The sequence below is a fragment of the Delphinus delphis genome, chromosome 15 (assembly GCF_949987515.2).
Source record: "Delphinus delphis chromosome 15, mDelDel1.2, whole genome shotgun sequence".
Classification (NCBI taxonomy): Eukaryota; Metazoa; Chordata; class Mammalia; order Artiodactyla; family Delphinidae; genus Delphinus; species Delphinus delphis.
Genome location: NC_082697.1, coordinates 14,915,428 through 14,931,994, shown reverse-complemented (window position 1 = coordinate 14,931,994; position 16,567 = coordinate 14,915,428). Strand labels below are relative to the sequence as shown.

At 46.8% G+C, this 16,567-nt stretch overlaps 2 protein-coding genes across 2 annotated transcripts in view; both read left to right on the top strand.

Moving 5' to 3' along the window:
- SYS1 (SYS1 golgi trafficking protein) overlaps positions 1-12,986 on the top strand; it is a 35,030-nt gene extending 22,044 nt beyond the window's left edge. Inside the window, exon 4 of the mRNA XM_060030725.1 lies at positions 12,849-12,986. Within this exon, the coding sequence (XP_059886708.1) occupies positions 12,849-12,855 (7 nt within the window). The 3' untranslated portion in view covers positions 12,856-12,986. The remainder of the gene's footprint in view (positions 1-12,848) is intronic.
- On the top strand, positions 12,857-15,918 carry DBNDD2 (dysbindin domain containing 2). The gene is made up of 3 exons (XM_060030727.1): positions 12,857-12,995; positions 13,188-13,325; positions 14,684-15,918. The coding sequence occupies exons 1-3, from the start codon at positions 12,857-12,859 to the stop codon at positions 14,887-14,889; spliced, it is 483 nt and encodes a 160-aa protein (XP_059886710.1). The 3' UTR covers positions 14,890-15,918.
- The last annotated feature ends 649 nt before the right edge of the window (positions 15,919-16,567 follow it).

Sequence of the window (16,567 nt, the reverse complement as noted above, 5' to 3'; positions counted from 1 at the left end):
TAAATAAATATTTTAAAAAAACGAAATTTAAGAGGGGCCGTCACTACTGATCTCAGGGACATCTAAAGGATAATAAAGGAACGTCATGAATAACTCTATGCCCTCAAATCTGTCAGCTTAGATGAAATGTGTCTATTGTGTTTTATTTTATTTCAGTACTGTCTTTGTCTGGTTTTGGTATCAAGATAATACTAGCTTTATAAAACAAGTGGAGAGATGTTCCCTTCTATTCCATTTTCTGAAAAAGATTGTATAAAATTGGTATTAATTCTTCTAAAAATGTTGTGTAGATTTCTCCAGTGAAACTCTCTGGGCCTGGGGATTTCTTTTTCAAGAATTTTGTGGTTTTTTGGTGTTTTGTTTTTAATTAACTACAAATTCAATTTCTGTAATAGTTATAGAGTTATTTAAATTATCTGTTTCATGTTGGATGAATTTTGGCAGTTTGTACTTTTTGAGGAATTGGTCCTTTTCATCTAAGTTGTCGAATTTATGTGTGTAGAGCTGTTCCTATTGGTCCCTTATTATCTTTACAACATCTGCAGAGTCTGTAGGGATATTTTCTGTTGCACTCATGATATTGAGAGTTTAGGTCACTCTCTCTCTTCTTTTTTCTTTGTTAGTATTGTCAGAGGTATGTCAATTTTATTGATCTTTTCAAAAGGGAGAATTCAAAAATAGGGAGGGGGTGTAGTTCTTTGTTAAATTTTGGGAAATTTCAGCCATTATTTCTTTGAATGCTTTTTCAGTTCCACTTCTTTTCCCTCCACTTGAGACTCCAGTGACACAAATGTTAAATCTTTTGTTATTGTCTCACAGGTTGCTGAGGCTCTGTCCTTCCTTTTTCCCTTCCTCCCTCCCTCCCTTCTTTCCTTCCTTCCTTCTTCTTTAAAATCTAATTTTCCTTGTTTTTCAGATTGGGTAATTTCTACTGTTCTATCTTGAAATTCACCAATCCTTTCATATGTTATTTTCATTCTTCTATTGAGCCTATCCAGTGAGGGTCTTTTTTTTTTTAATTTTAAATTAAAAATTTTTAAATTTAAACTAATTTGTGTTAGTTTCATAGGGTTGCTCTAACAGATTACGAGAAACTTGGCTTAAAACAACAGAAGTTTATTTTCACACAGTACTGGAAGCCAAAAGTCCAAAAATCAAGGTGTTGGTTCCTTCTGGAATCTCCAAGGGAGAATCTGTTCCATACCCCTTTCCTAGCGTCTGGTGATTGCCAGCGATCCTTGGCATTCCTTGGCTTGCGATCTATCATTCTGATATCTGCCACCATCTTCACATGGTGTTTTCGCCTGTGTGTCTTTTTATGTTTTCACATAGTCTTATAAAGATACCAGTTATTGGACTTAGTGCCCACCCTAATCCAGTACAACACCATCTTAACTAATTACATCTGCAAAGACCCTATTTCCAAATAAGGTCACAATCTGTGGTATTAGGTAGTCGTGAATTTTTGGAGGACACTGTTCAACCCAGTACAGTTACTTTTTCTTCAGTGCTAATATTTCTATGTGGTTCTTCTTTGTATCTGCTATTTGCTTCCCTGAGATTTTTATTTTTTCATTTATTGAGTTGGCCAAAAAGTTCACTTGTGTTTTTCCATAACATCTTTTTGGCCAATCCAGTATTTCAAAAAGTTTGCAATTGCTTGTTTTTTTTTTTGTTTTAAATAAATAAATTTATTATTTATTTATTTTTGGCTGCGTTGGGTCTTTGTTGCCATGCGCGGGCTTTCTCTAGTTGCGGCGAGCGGCGGCTACTCTTCGTTGCAGTGCGCAGGCTTCTCATTGCGGTGGCTTCTCTTGTTGTGGAGCACGGGCTCTAGGCTCACGGGCTTCAGTAGTTGTGTGTCGTGGGCTCTAGAGCACAGGCTCAGTAGTTGTGGTGCACGGGCTAAGCTGCTCTGCAGCATGTGGGATCTTCCCGGACCAGGGCTTGAACCCGTGTCCCCTGTATTGGCAGACGGACTCTTAACCACTGTGCCACCAGGGAAGTCCTGCAATTGCTTGATGAAGCATTTTTATAATGACTGTTTTTAAATCCCTGTCAGGTCATTCCAACAGCACTGTGATCCACTAGCATCTGTTGATTGTCTTTACTTGTTGAAGTTCAGATTTTCCTGGCTCTTGGTATGGTGAATTATTTTCATTTATGACCTGGATTTCAGAAGTTATGTGGTGAGACTCTGGATCTCATTTAACTCTTCTGTGTTGGTAGGCCTCTATTGTCCTGGGCCAGTGAGATAGGGGCACCAACTTTTTACCACCAGGTGGGAGTGCAGAAAGTCCAGGCTGCCCACATGGCCCCCACTGACACCACCCTGTAGGGGGAGGGGAGGGTTGGAAGGTTGGTTCCCTCATTACTGCTGGGCAGAGGTGAACATCTAGGCTCCACTCTTGGCCACCTTTATGTTGAGGGGAGGGAGCGGTGCCTCCTTACTGTTGGATGGGGAGGGCAGCCTACCTCCCCACATGCCCTCCACTGACATCATGGAAATTGTGGGGAGGGGTACTTGCTACTGCTGAGCACTGATGAAGCCCAGGCTCCCCGTTCCGCCTCCTCTCACATAACACCATCTGGAGGTGAGAGGGAGAAGTGCCTTGTTACCATGAGACAAAGACTGGGAGTGAGGCTTCTCCTCTAGGATTTTGCTGGCGGGGTCACTTCATGTCAAAAGATTTCTGTCTTGCTAGGGTGCCTCTTTCCCAATCCTTTGACAAGAGAGAGCAGGCTTTTCGTGGGGCCGATTTTTGTCTGTGCCTGTTTGGCTTCTCCAGAGCTCTAGCAAAAAGAAAACCCAGGGACTCACTGCTATGTCATTTGTGTTCTTGGGTTCCTAGCTCGTCTGCCAACTATGTTTACGTTTGTTTTATATATATAATGCCCAGCATGTTAAGCTGCACTTAGTGGGAGGGAAAGAGAGGAAGGCATCTAACCCATCTTGTTCAGAACTAGAAATCCTGTTTTTTCATTTTATACTCTCTTTATCCCTCTAAGTCCAAGTGGAGATGTTTCTGGATATAGAATCCTTTTAAGAACTTGTGGGTCACTCTGAATCTTATTCAGATCCACACTATTAGACAAAAGCCATGCCCCCAATTTCTCTGAGATAAGCCCTTCTCTCTATGAGGCTTCTGCTGAATTGGCTAAGGGGCAACACCCTTAAGCTTTCTAGAATCCTTCTTGCTTGATTCAAAGGATCTGTGAGGCACACCCATCATTTCTTTAGGGGTCTTTTATCTGACAGAAGACTACTCGGATGCATTGTCTTGAATCTTCCTGAGATGCAAACAAAAGATTTGCAAACAAAAAGATTTCACATTCTTGGACCAAAAAGATTTCACATTCTTCTGGTAATGCTCTGGATTTGAGCTTTGCTAGGAAACCTTTTTTTTTTTAAATTAATTTGTATTGGAGTAGAGCTGCTTTACAATGTTGTGTTCGTTTCTACTGTACAGCAAAATGAATCAGCTCTACATATACATATATCCCCTCTTTTTTCAATTTAGGAAACCATTTTTTAACTTTACTATCATTTGCCATTTAGAGAGAGTGAGAATTTTCTACCATGAAGTCCTGGCTCCTTCATATTTAACAGTCCTTCCTCTTAGTTCAGGATTTCTCAACCTCAGCACTACTGACATTTCAGGCAGGATAATTCTTTTTTGTGGAGGGAGGAGGTGGTGGGTGGTAAGAGGGTTTTGTCTTGTGCATTATAAAATGTTTAGCAGCATCCCCGGCCTCTACTAATTAGATGCCAGTAGCAACCTCTCCAGATTTTTTTTTTTTGGCCTTGCCATGCGACATGTGGGATCTTAGTTCCCTGACCAGGGATCTAACCCACGCCCCCTGAATTGGAACCACGGAGTCTTAACCACTGGACCGGCCAGGGAAGTCCCCTCTCCAGTTTTGACAACCAGAAATGTCTCCAGACATTGCCCAATGTCCCTACACACACACACACACACGCACACGCACACGCACACGCACACGCACGCGCGCGCGCGCGCGCTCCCCCGCCCCCCGCCACCTCCCCGCCCCAGGCGCCATCACTCATTTGAGAGATGCTGCTTTAGTTTCTCTCTCCTCTCTTGCGTTTTACTATAAGGAGCAAGAAGACACCAGGTGGCACCTTCAACACTTGATTTGGAAATGTCCTTAGCCAGATCCCAACTCATTGGGCACGTTTTCTGCTTTCCGCTTTACCACAGGCAACAGGGTTGCTAAACTGTGCCACAGCATAACAGGAATTCCTCTTTCCCCAGTTCCCAATAGTGTTTACCTGACTTTCCTGTATACCCTGGCTGCAATCTTATCAAAGGCACGAGGCTTCTTTTAAGAGCTTTTTCAAGGCATTTTGGGCTTTGAGTACACTCTTCCCAAGTCTATGGCCAGTCCACTGCCGGTCCCATATTTCAGAGCGCTGTGATAGTGGCCCCCTGTTCAATACCAAAATCCCTATGTGTTACTTATTGCTGCATTAGCACATCATCCCCAAATTTAGCAGTTTAAAAAAAAGAAGTATTATCATCTCAAAGGTTTTGAGCATCAGGAATCCAGGACTGCTCTAGCTGGATGGTTCTGCCGTAGTCTCTCCAGAGGTTGCACTCAAGCTGCTGGCCTGGGCTGCAGTCATTCCAAAGGCTCTACTGGGGCCAGTGAATCTGTTTCCATAATCACTCATGGGGTTGCTGGCCGGCCTCTGTTCTTCACTGGCTGTTGGCTGGAACCTTCAGTTCCTAGGTACATGGGCCTCTCCGTAGGGCTGTAGACAACATAATAGCCTGCTTCCCCCAGAGTGAGTGATCCAAGCAATAGAGAGAACACACACCCAAGATGGAAGCTCTGGGTTTTCCAATTTTTTTAATCCTAATTTTGGACGTGATGTACCATCATCTGCCATGTCTTATTGACCACATAAAGTAACCTTGATACAGTGCAGAAGAGGACGACACAAAAGTATGAATAAACAGAAGGCAAGGAACATTGGGAGCTTTTTTGGTGGCTGGTTGCTACATTTCATTTTTATTCATTCAAGATATTTCTCTAATTTCCTTTTGGACCTCATCTTTGACTCATGGGTTATTTGGAAGTGTTGTGTTTTATTTCCAAGTATTGGGGTGTTTTCCAGATCTCTTTCTGTTTTTATTTATATTTTCATTCTTTTATAGTCATAAAACATATTTTGTATGATTTAAGTTCTTTTAAATTTGTTGAGGTTTGTTTCATGGCCCAGAAGATGTATCTTGGTGAATGTTTTATGTGCAGTTGAAAAGAATGTTTATTCTGCTGGTAAAAGTGCTATACAAGTGTCAGTCAGAACAAGCTAGTTGGTAGTGTTCAGGTTTTCTGTATCCTTACTTTTTTTTCCTACTTGTTTTATTGATTACTGAGAGAGAAGCGCTGAATCCTCTAACTGTATTATGGATTTTTCTCTTTCTTATTTTAGGTCTATTTTTATCTCGTGTTTTTGAAGCTCTGTTAACAGATGTACACATACACATTTATGATTGTTAAGTCTTCTTGGTGAAATGAACAACATTTTATCATTATGTAATGTCCCTCTTCATCCCTGGTAATAGTCCTTCTTTTGAAGTCTACTTTTTCTGATATTAATATCTCTATTCCAATTTACTATGATTAGTGTTTGCATGGTGTATCTTATTCCATCTATTTACCTTTGACTCATATATATCCTTATAGTTAAACTGGGTTTCTTGTAGACAGCATATTATTGCCTCTTGCTTTATTTTTCCCCAGTCTACTAACCTGTCTTTTAATTGGTTGCTGTTCATTCACACAATTGGATGAAAATCTTCCATCACACTATTTGTTTTCTATTTTTTCATCTGTGCATTCTTTTTGTTTTTCCTCTTTTTCCCCCCTTACTTTGGATTAATTGATTATGCTTTGTCAGAGAAAAACCTCATGGGTACCAAAAAGAGACAATAAGACTTACTGCATCCAATCAAGACAGTTTATTACTCATAGAACATCAAACAACATGAACATCAGCATAGTTTTGTGTTGATTCCTTCAGCCCGAAGTTCAACAAGTGAAACAGCGGTCCCAGATGCACGGTACCCACACAGTGGCTTTGCATCATGGCTGAGGAACCCAGGCCCAGCACTTTTATAGCGAGCAGTCAGCAAGCCTGCCTTTGTCTGAGAAAGACCCGGTCTTATTTCTCAGAGCTGCCAGCTGTATTAATACTGAGCAAGGGCCCAGGTGAAAGAGAAGTCAGATCCTTGCAATCTTGACATGTTGAACACAAAGAGGCCCAGGGAGGATGCCTCCCAAAACTTTTATGACTCTATTTTGTCTCCACTATTGGCTTGTTATCTATACCTCTTTAAACATTTTTTTAGTGGGTTGCCCTTGCATTTACAATATATATCTTCAATTAGTCATAGTCAATCTTCAAATAATATTATACCACTTCTTATATAGCAGAAGGACTCTTTCACAGTGTATTTCCAATTCCCATCATTTTTACTACTGTGATTGTCATACATTTTACTTTAATATGTGCTCTACATCCACCACGTATTGCTACTCTTTTGCTTTAGACACTTATCTTTTTTTTAATAAATTTATTTATTTTTAAAATTTATTTTATTTTTGTCTGCGTTGGGTCTTCATTGCTGCGTGTGGGCTTTCTCTAGTTGCGGCAAGTGGAGGCCACTCTTTGTTGTGGTGTGCAGGCTTCTCATTGCAGTGGCTTCTCTTGTTGCAGAGCATGGGCTCTAGGCACGCGCGCTTCAGTAGTTGTGGCAAGCAGGCTTCAGTAGTTGTGGCTCGCAGGCTCAGTAGTTGTGGCACACGGGCTTAGTTGCTCCACGGCATGTGGTATCTTCCGGGACCAGGGCTTGAACCTGTGTCCCCTGCATTGGCAGGCAGATTCCTAACCACTGTGCCACCAGGGAAGCCCAGTTATCTTTTAAGATGATTAAAAAACAAAAGTCTCATATTTACCTTTATTCCATCCATTTCTGGAGATCTTCATTTCTTTATGTAGGTCCAGGTTTTTCTCTGGTATCATATTCTTTCTGCCTCGAGAACTTCTACCATTTTTTGTAATGCTGATCTGCTGGTAATGAATTTTCTGTTTCTGATCATCTGAAAAGAATTATTATATCACCTTCATGTTTGAGAGAGTTTCTTGCTGAGTATAGAATTGCAAGTTGACAGTCTTTTTTTTCTTCCGGCATTTTAAAGATATCATTCTATTATCTTCTAGTCATATAATTTCTTCTCTAATGAGAAATCTGCTGTAATTCTTATCTTTGTTCCTCTATAGGTACTGTGTCGTTTTCCTCTTGATGCCTTCAAGATTTTCTCTTTATCTTGGGTTTTCAACAGTTTGAATATGATAGATCATATTGTGTGTGTGTGTGTGTGTGTGTGTGTGTGTTTGTCTGTTGGTATTTAATGGTTTTTTTTTTGATTCTATGATTTTCTTCGCTCTGGGTTCTTTCATTATTTTTGGAAAATTGTTGACCATTATTTCTACAAATGTGTGTGTATGTGTGTGTGTGTCTGTGTGTGTGTGTGTGTGTGTTCCTATCTCTATCTCTTCTCTTTCTGGGATTCAAATTATGCACATGTTAGCTTTGGATCTTCTGGGGTTTTTGTTCTGTTTTGTTTCACTCTTTTTTTTCTCTTTCTGTTTCAGTTTGGGTAGTCTCTGTTGACCTATCTTCAAGTTCACTGATTCTTTCCTCAGCTGTGTTGAGTTTACTGATGAGGCTGTCAAAGGCATTCTTCATCTCTGCTACAGGTTTTTAAAATTTCTAGCATTTTCCATATGACTCCTTTTTATAGTCCCCATCTCTCTGCTAAAACTCCCCTTCTGTTTATGCATGTTGTCCATATTTTCCAACAGAGCCTTTCACATATTGTTATAGTTGTTTTAAATTTTCTGGCAGGTAACTCCAGAGAGTTATCTGGTTCTGTTGATTGCTTTGTCTCTTGACAATAGGGGTTTTTTTTTTTTGTTTTTCTTAAACTGCTTTTGATGTGCGTGTTGTAATTTTTGATTCCTGGACATAATGTGTAGAACAGTAGAGGCTGAGGTCAATATGATTTTTGCCTGGAAATTATCATATCTCTTCTTTTCTTAGGCCATTAGTGTTGAGAATTGAGCCAATCTTGTCAGGAGTTGAACAAAGTTTGGTTTTGTTGTTTCTATGATTATTTTTAGTGTCTGTGACTCCCAAGGATTCTATACTCTCATGCTAGCCACACCTGGCCTTTAGCAATAAAAAGTGTAGCTGAACTCTCCTTACCTGTTTGCACGGAAACCTTGCCTTCCTCCTACTTCAGAGGTGTGCCGTGCCTACATCCTATTTCTTCTTGGAGGTGCCTGTCCTTCTTTGGAATTCAGGTTAATTGGTTGCTCTGCAGCCTTAGCTCACTGCTGGGTTTGACGGAAGTGATACTTTCATAATTACCTAACAGTTTAAAAAAATTATTAGTGTGGTAATGATGCTCTTCCCAGCTTTGGCATCCTAGATGGAACCCAGAAGTCTAAGCCATCTACTTTTTCACTGATCCTTTCAACTCCTTTTGCCATCCACCCTTGGGTCTGCTGCCTGGGCCTCTCTCTTGGCTAATACCCTTCCAGCTTAGCCCTGTGAATTATTTCTAACTTGGATGCTTTTTCCTCTTCCACCCTTGTATGTGGCAAATATCTGGCAAAGGGACAGAGAGGTTCCTGATCTGTCACCATCTTGGGGACGGCTCAAAATAATCCATGCAGTTCTGTTCCCAGGGATAGGCCTGAAAAGGGGGGAGGTGACTTTGGGAGCTGAGCTCTCATCCACTGTACTTTTGACTTGGCCTCATTCCTCTGTGCTAGAAAACGGGACCAAGTATCTACTCCATCCATTAATGAGGAATAAGAATCAGACTGAGCAAAACATTTCTCGGAAGATGAAAGCTGCAACGGGATAAAAGCGGAGCAGGCTGGGAGCCATGGTTATAAGCAGTCTCTGGAAGCAGCCTACTTGGGTTTGAATTTCCGCTCCATCACTTAGTTGCTGTAAGGCCTTGGACAAGTTCCTTCACCTCTCTGTATCTCAGTTTCTGTATCTGTAAAATGGAAGTAAAAATAGTATTTACCTCACAGGATTATTAAGAGGATTAAAAGAGTTAATACATGCAAAGCACTTAGAACAGTGACAGGCACATAATAAGCTCTGTAGAAGGTTAGAGCCTACTTCCTATAATTTCAGAAATTCATGGAAGAAAGCAGTTTCCTCCCTTTCTCAGAATCGATTACAGTCAAAACAACTAGTGTTTATTGTTTACTGAGCATCTCCAGAGTGCCCAAGTCCTGTACTAAGCATTTTATATGAATTATCTCATAGGAGGTGGGGATTAATTATTCCTACCTAATAGGCAAAGAAATCAAGGATCAGAGAAATTGTTTACACAGCTGGCTAGACACCAGAGCTAGGTTTATCACCCAAGGAATTCAGGTCCAAAGCCCACATCCTTAACCTATAAGATAGATATTCTCTTACTTAAAACTGCTAGGAGACTCCCAGGCCTGTGCTCCTAACCACTGCACTTTTTGCCTCCCACAAACTGGTTTCCTTGCTTGTAAAATAATGGGAAAGCTGCTTGCTGTACTTATCTCACAGGATTGTTTAGGGATCTCAGTAACAATAGAAGAGGCAGAGCTTTAGGTATTTGTACTGAGTGCTGGTCTCCTGACAGGGAAGCCTGAATATGTCCGGACTTTTCACACCTCTGTCCCTTTGTACATGCCCTTCCCCCTCTTCTCTGCTTGTTGAACTCATTTCTTTAAGACTCAGCTCAGATGTCAGCACCCGGATTTCATTCTAACAAAGGAGGGATTTAAGCAGGGGGTGGCACATCGGACCTGCGCTTTTGAAATGACTGCTGTGGGGTTCCATGGTTAGCACTCTCGATTCTACAGTGACGACTAACTGCTGTGGGGATGGAGCGCCGCAGGACCAGAGTACAAGAAAACCAGAGAGAAGGTTTCCGTAGGAGCCAAGGGAGAGATGGTGGTGGAAACGGAGAGAAGCGGCGGATTGAAAAGATATTTAGGAAAGAGAATCGACAGTTAATGGAGATGTGTTTTAATGTGGGCATTGAAAGACAGGGAGATGCCAAGGATGACTCCTAGTTTCTGGCTTGCTCGTGGATGTTTGTTGAATGAATGATCGAGTGACCCCACGGCAGAAGCATCTCCGACAGACGCCCCCCTACCCTGCCACCCCGCCACCCCGCGGTTTCTGGAGCTACGTACGGGCACAGGGTGGAAGGGAGGAGGAGGAAAATAAGCACAGTGCCTCGATCCAGGAGACTTGTGGCCCTGGTCTGAGCCAGGAGGCACTGCGAGAGGGGCAAGCGTTTCCCCTCTGGGCCCACAGTTTCCGCTTCGCTCCTCCACCCCCGCCAGGCGGGACGCGCAGCGTCCCTCTTGGCACCCCGGAGGAGTTGGCTTCCCGCCGGCGTCCACCCCCCACCCCGCCCCGTCCCCGCGCCCACCCCGCCCAGTGCGCTGGAAGGCTGGACGGCGGCCCTGCCCATCCCGGAGCCGGGAACCGGGGGCTGCGGGGTGAGTCCCAGGGTAAGGGGGCCTCCGCCACAGTGCACCTGCCCTGATGGGCGGCAGCGAGTCCCCAGCCCCTCTGACCCTGCATACGCCTTCTCGAGGGGTGTGCGTCTAAGCGTGCCGAACGTGGCCGAGGGTGCTGGGGAGTCCGGGTGCCGGCGCGTGGAGCTTGCGTCGGGGCTGCCCGGGAGTCGGGGAGCAGCCGGGAGCAGGGGCTGAGAGCCCGCGTATGGGAGCGCGCGGAGCCGGGCGGAGCGCCGAGGGGCCCGACGGGTCGCGGGGAGGAGGGATGCGTGCCGGGAACTTTTTGCCCGCCCTGGAACTGCGAACGATCGCGCCCGCAGGGGCTCCTTGCGGCCGCCGGGCGACCGGCAGAAGCGTGTGTGCCCGCCGCCGCCCCTCCCCCACTTCCGCCTCCCGCCGCTTCCTCGTTCCCGGCTCCCAGGGCCAGTCCGTCCCGGGGGAGACCCGGAGGCGCAGCCCCACCCCGGCCAGCGCTGCCCGGTACCACGCCCCCACCGCCGTCGCGCCGCAGCGGACAGCCTGAGTCAGCGGGGGCTCTGGGCGCGGCAGGTAGGGGCTCCGCTGGGCGGGCGCAGGTGCAGCGGGAGGCCGGGGGGGAGCGCGAGCGGAACGGCCGGGGGACCCCTCCGCCTTCCCCCCCTTCCCCCGCGGTCGCGGCGTGTCCCCTTTTAGGGAATTCTTTCGCTCTCGCTGACTCCAGTGCGGGTGGGGCAGAACGAAGAGGGAGCGCTCCATTCCACTGGCCGGGCCCCTGGCCGCCTCCGGCCACCCAAATCTCTACAGCTCTCTCCACCCCTCTCCCCTGCACCTTCAGTTATGTAAACACCCCCCTTCCTCTCCCCAGCGCTTAGCTCCGCACCTCCCCAGGGGGCAGCCCCTCCAGTTTCCTGAGGTTGATGGGGTGAGGGGGAAAGAGAGGGGGCGTCCCGGAGCCCGTGGTCCCCTCCAGTTCCCCGACCCCGACCCTCTTTGTCGCCCTTCCCCGCCCCCAGACAGCCCCAGAGGCCCTGGATATTTTTAGTATTGTGACCTGGGCGGCAGCGCTAAGAGCCTTTCCCAGGAATCGGCGTCAGCGCCTCCCTCCTCCGCTCCCAGCCCCGGCCACATGGTCTCCCCACACTTCCTTGGCCCTGCCTGGCCCACTTGGGTTTGGGTCTCTCGCGGCCCACCCCAGCGCCGGTGGAGCCGGCCAGGGTCTCAGATATGCCGAGTCCAGATGAGGTGGGGAAGGCAGTAGGCGGAGGATGATGATCTGGTCCTCAAGCTTGATACTCCCTTGCCTCCGGTGATGGGCTCAGGAACGGAATGGAGCGAATCCGAGTGAATGGCGTTCTGGAAAGCTCTCGGCACTGGGGGCCCGGAAGGCCTGGTCTGAATTGCACCCTTCCGATTGCTACTCGATGCCTAGTGGGGAGAGCAGACATTGAGATGTGTCAGAGGAGAGGAGCTCAAAGAAAGAGCTGTGGGGGGCAGAGAAGAGATGGTGTCCTGTAAATAGCACGGGGACCAGAGCTTTCCGTTTTGCAGAGCACCTTCACCGCCTGTGTCTTGTGCTGGAGGCAGGTAGGAGGATGATGCCATTTTCAGATGCGGAGACTGAGGCTGGAAAGCTGACTTCCTTAGGGGCAGAGCCAAGCCTAGAAGTCTGTGATTAAAGAGCAGGGTTTGGAGGGGATGCTGGTGGTGGTGGTGGTGTGTGTGTGTGCACGTGTGTGTGTTTGTGTGTGTGTGTGTGTGTGTAGAGAGAGAGGGAGAGTAGGGGAGGGGGTACTTTAGCTTTCGTCTGGGTTTTGAAGAATGGCCAGGAACCAGAGCTGCAGCCTGGAGGAAGGGACCTTCCTCTCTGTCCTCTTCCCCAGCCTTCTGAGGAGAGGCTGGGTCCATTGAGCGGAAAACGTGCCTCCCCCATTTGAGCTGAACCAGCCCTTCCAACCCCTCTCCGAAGGGCATGATGCTGAGACTTGGCCATTGACCGCGTTCCCTGAATACAGAGGAGCCTCTTTTGCTGTGCCTGGAACTGGCATCCCCTTTGTGGAGCTAGGGTCAGCCCCGCCTCTGCATGAGACTTGAAGTTTGTGGTAATGGACTTTGTTTTAGGAAAGGGGAGGAGGTAGTCAAGTCGAGAGGCTCCAGTGCTGGGATGCTGGCTGCAGGGGGGCTCCCCAAGCCCAGGCCCCCACGGAATCCCCTCTCAACTTCATAGCTGTACTTGCTCTTCCAGGAGCTGACATGGACCCAAATCCGCGGGCAGCCCTGGAGCGCCAGCAGCTCCGCCTTCGGGAGCGGCAGAAATTCTTTGAGGACATTTTACAGCCTGAGACAGAGTTTGTCTTCCCCCTGTCCCACCTGCATCTCGAGTCACACAGACGTAAGTTCTGAATCCTGGGGAGAGGGACTAGGGTGGGGCAGGGAGGAAGTCCTATAGGTCCTGAATCTTGGTACCTCCCCCCTGGTTTTCTTGGCCCCCTAAACGTCTTATCTCCAGACCTGACATATGTCTCTGACCATCCTGTCGGTTCTGGCCTGGCTCCTCCTGACTTGCCCCCTCCGTGATCTGCAGCCCCCATAGGTAGTATCTCATCCATGGAGGTGAATGTGGACACACTTGAGCAAGTGGAACTTATCGACCTGGGGGATCAGGACGGAGCTGACGTGTTCTTGCCTTGCGAAGATCCTCCACCGACCCCCCAGACATCTGGTATGCCCCTTTACTTCGGGCACTTGGGCACCGGTTAGCCAGAGCCGGATGTCAGGGCTCTGAAGTGAGGTTGCAAGGCTGGACTGGGGAAGTGTGCATGTAGGGGCTGGGAGTGGGCATTTCCACCCATGAAACAGCTGTCTGTTCTGATTTTAGGGACGTTGACCTTGAGGGAAGCTGGGTTACAGATTCCTAATCCAAAACTCTAGGAAGGCCCAACCCCCTCAGCCTTTGTCAATTTTATATTTGTGAAATTAATGTAGTTAATTAACATAATTAAAATAACATAAAAATATGATTTTTATATTAGACAACTTAAGCAGTTTTAGTCATCTTAATATTTATTTTGCACTTTATTAGGTTTCTAATACTGTGCTAAGCTATTTTACATATATTATCTCAGTCCTTACAATGTCCTATGAGGGCAGGTGGGATTATTCCCATCTTATAAAGAAGGACATTAGAGGGACTTCCCTGGTGGTCCAGTGGTCAAGACTCCAGGCTTCCAATGCAAGGGGCGTGGGTTCGATCCCTGGTCAGGAAACTAAGTTCCCACATGGCACGCGGCCAAAAAAAAAAAAAAAATATATATATATATATATATATATATATATAAAAGAGGGACATCAGACTCAGAGATATTGTTGTCACATAGCCAGAAAGTAGAGAAGCTGGATTCGAACCAGAGCTATCTGACTCCAAAGCCCACATCCTTAACCTATAAGATAGATATTCTCTTACTTAAAACTGCTATTGGGCTTCCCTGGTGGCGCAGTGGTTGAGAGTCCGCCTGCCGATGCAGGGGACGCCGGTTTGTGCCCCAGTCCGGGAAGATCCCACATGTTGCAGAGCAGCTGGGCCCATGAGCCATGGCCGCTGAGCCTGCGCGTCCAGAGCCTGTGCTCCGCGACAGGAGAGGCCACAGCAGGGAGAGGCCCGCGTACCGCAAACAAAACAAAAACAAAACAAAAAAGAAAACCTGCTATTTATTGGTGGTCTATGTGCCAGACAGTTTATGAGCATTCTCAGATTTCATCCTCAAAACCCTCTGGAATGTCGGGGTCCCTTTTTTACAGAGGAGGGGCAGAGTCCTTGAGAGGGAAAGTAAGTGACTTGCCCAAAACTACTCAGTAGCAAGGAAGTGACGTAGGTAGAATTTGAACTCTTGACTTGATTGACCAGACTCTAGATCCCAGATGTGGTGCGGTGAAGTGGAAGGAACTGGGAGTCAGGAGCCTGGCCGGGTGACTGGTCAAGTCCCTGCTCCCCTCTGGGCCTCAGTGTCTCCTGGCCAGAGCGCCTCTAAGAGTCCTCTGAAGCCCTGTTCGTGGCCCTGACGGGCTCTTCTCTCTGGGCAGGGGTGGACGACCGTCCCGAGGAGCCGAGCCTGCCAATGCCCATGGCAGACAGGACCACATCCCGCACTTTCTCCTCGTCCTCTGACTCCTCCACCAATCCGCACAGCCCGGATGTCAGTGATGGCGGAGCAGACACGCCCTTGGCACAGTCTGACGAGGAGGAGGATGGGGGAGATGGCGGGGCAGAGCCTGGAGCCTGCAGCTAGCAGTGGGCCCACACCTACAGACTGATTGAGCTGCCTATTCTCCACTTGAGACCGCAGGCCCAGCCAGAGCGCTTCGGAGAAGACCAGACTCTTTACCTGCAGTAGGCACCAGAGGGGGGAAAGGACGGTGGGTGGTGTACCTTTCTGGGAATTAACCCGCTCCTGCTTTACTGCTAACCTTTCCCTGCTGCAACCTCCCTGCCAGGTTTTGGCTTACTCCTGAGGTAGGGCCTGCAAGTGAGGAGATGGAAGACGAGATAGGACAAGATGCCACTGCTTTTCTTAGCACTCTTCCCTCCTCCAATCTATCCTGCAGTCTCCTGATAGCGTCTCCTAAACCAGTGTCTCTAAATGGATGTGAACTCCTTAACACTCCCAGTGAGATGGTACTCCAGCCATCCTGCTTCCTTACATCCTTTTCGGAACAGGGCACGGTATGAATAATAAACAGATAATAATATGCCAACCATTCCACTTCATCTGTTCACATTGTACAGATATCAAACCCAATACATTTCTTTAGCTCTCTGACCAATACCATATTCCCATGACTCATTTACTCCATGTATTCAAGAAGTCGTTATTTGGAATTAGCTGCAGATTTGGAATACAGTTTTGAACAAGACAGGCTGCCTGCCTTCATGGAGGAGAAAATCAAGTCAGCACCACAATTCACAGCGTAATAAGTAGCATGCCGAGGAACTGTTCTGTTACCAGAAAATGGGCATCTTAACCTGGCTTTTATGGTCGTTGAAGAGGTGACTTTTAAGCTGGGTTGCAGAGGCTGAGGAGGAGTTAGCCAGGTGGGGCTGTAACCCAGGCAGAAAGAGCAGCTTGGAAAGACTTTAAATGGAGAGAAAAGTCCCGAGGAACTGAAAAACATTCAGCTTGACTGAATTGTTGAATTTGAGCAGACGAAGGGCGAGGCAAGATTGACAAAGGTCAGGTCGTAAAACGCTTTGAAGCCTGTATCAAGTTTCAGTTTGCTAGTAAAATACCAGTGACTTAAGGTATAAACCTGGTTTCCTCATGTAAAGGAAGTCCAAAGTGCAGGGCGATGTGGTCGCTCCACAGTTATTGGACACCAGGGTCCTTCTGGGCTCTTTTTGTGCAGCCATCTAAGGCCCGTGGCTGGAATTCTCATTGATACCTCGTGGCTGAAATGGCTGTTGAGGCCCCAGCCACCATGTCTCTGAAGCTGGTGGAAAGAAGAAGAGATTAAGGATGGGCAAAACAGGCCCGGCCTGCTGCCGAGTCCCACCTCGACAAGCATTTCTGGAAGTTCTAACCAATAGCGTCCACTTACATCTCATTGACCAGAACTTGGTAACCTGAGGGATGTTTCATTTACAGATGTTTTATAGACTTAGGGACACAACATTATCTAGAAGAAAGGAAATTCTGGCGTTTGGAAAGACAATAACCCTTCAAGTTTCAATTACCAATGCGTCTGATTCCTATACTTCCTGTCAGACCTCTCAGAAGCACCCTGGCTACTGCAGAGGCGGGGGTAGTCCTTTGGTAGGACACCCTGCTGTCTTGATAAAATCAGGGTTATGTTACTGAGAAACAAGGGGACAGCAGTCATTGGGTAGATAACTAGCAGTTTACACGTTACGACTTTGAACTTTATTGGGAGTAATGAAGGATTACAAGTGGTTGATGTTGCTTCCTAAAA

Coding starts and splice junctions, on each gene's coding strand:
- DBNDD2 (XM_060030727.1), top strand. CDS start 12,857: ATGGACCCAAATCCGCGGGCAGCCCTGGAGCGCCAGCAGCTCCGCCTT. Junction 12,996..13,187: donor GCATCTCGAGTCACACAGAC/GTAAGTTCTGAA, acceptor CGTGATCTGCAG/CCCCCATAGGTAGTATCTCA. Junction 13,326..14,683: donor ACCGACCCCCCAGACATCTG/GTATGCCCCTTT, acceptor CTCTCTGGGCAG/GGGTGGACGACCGTCCCGAG.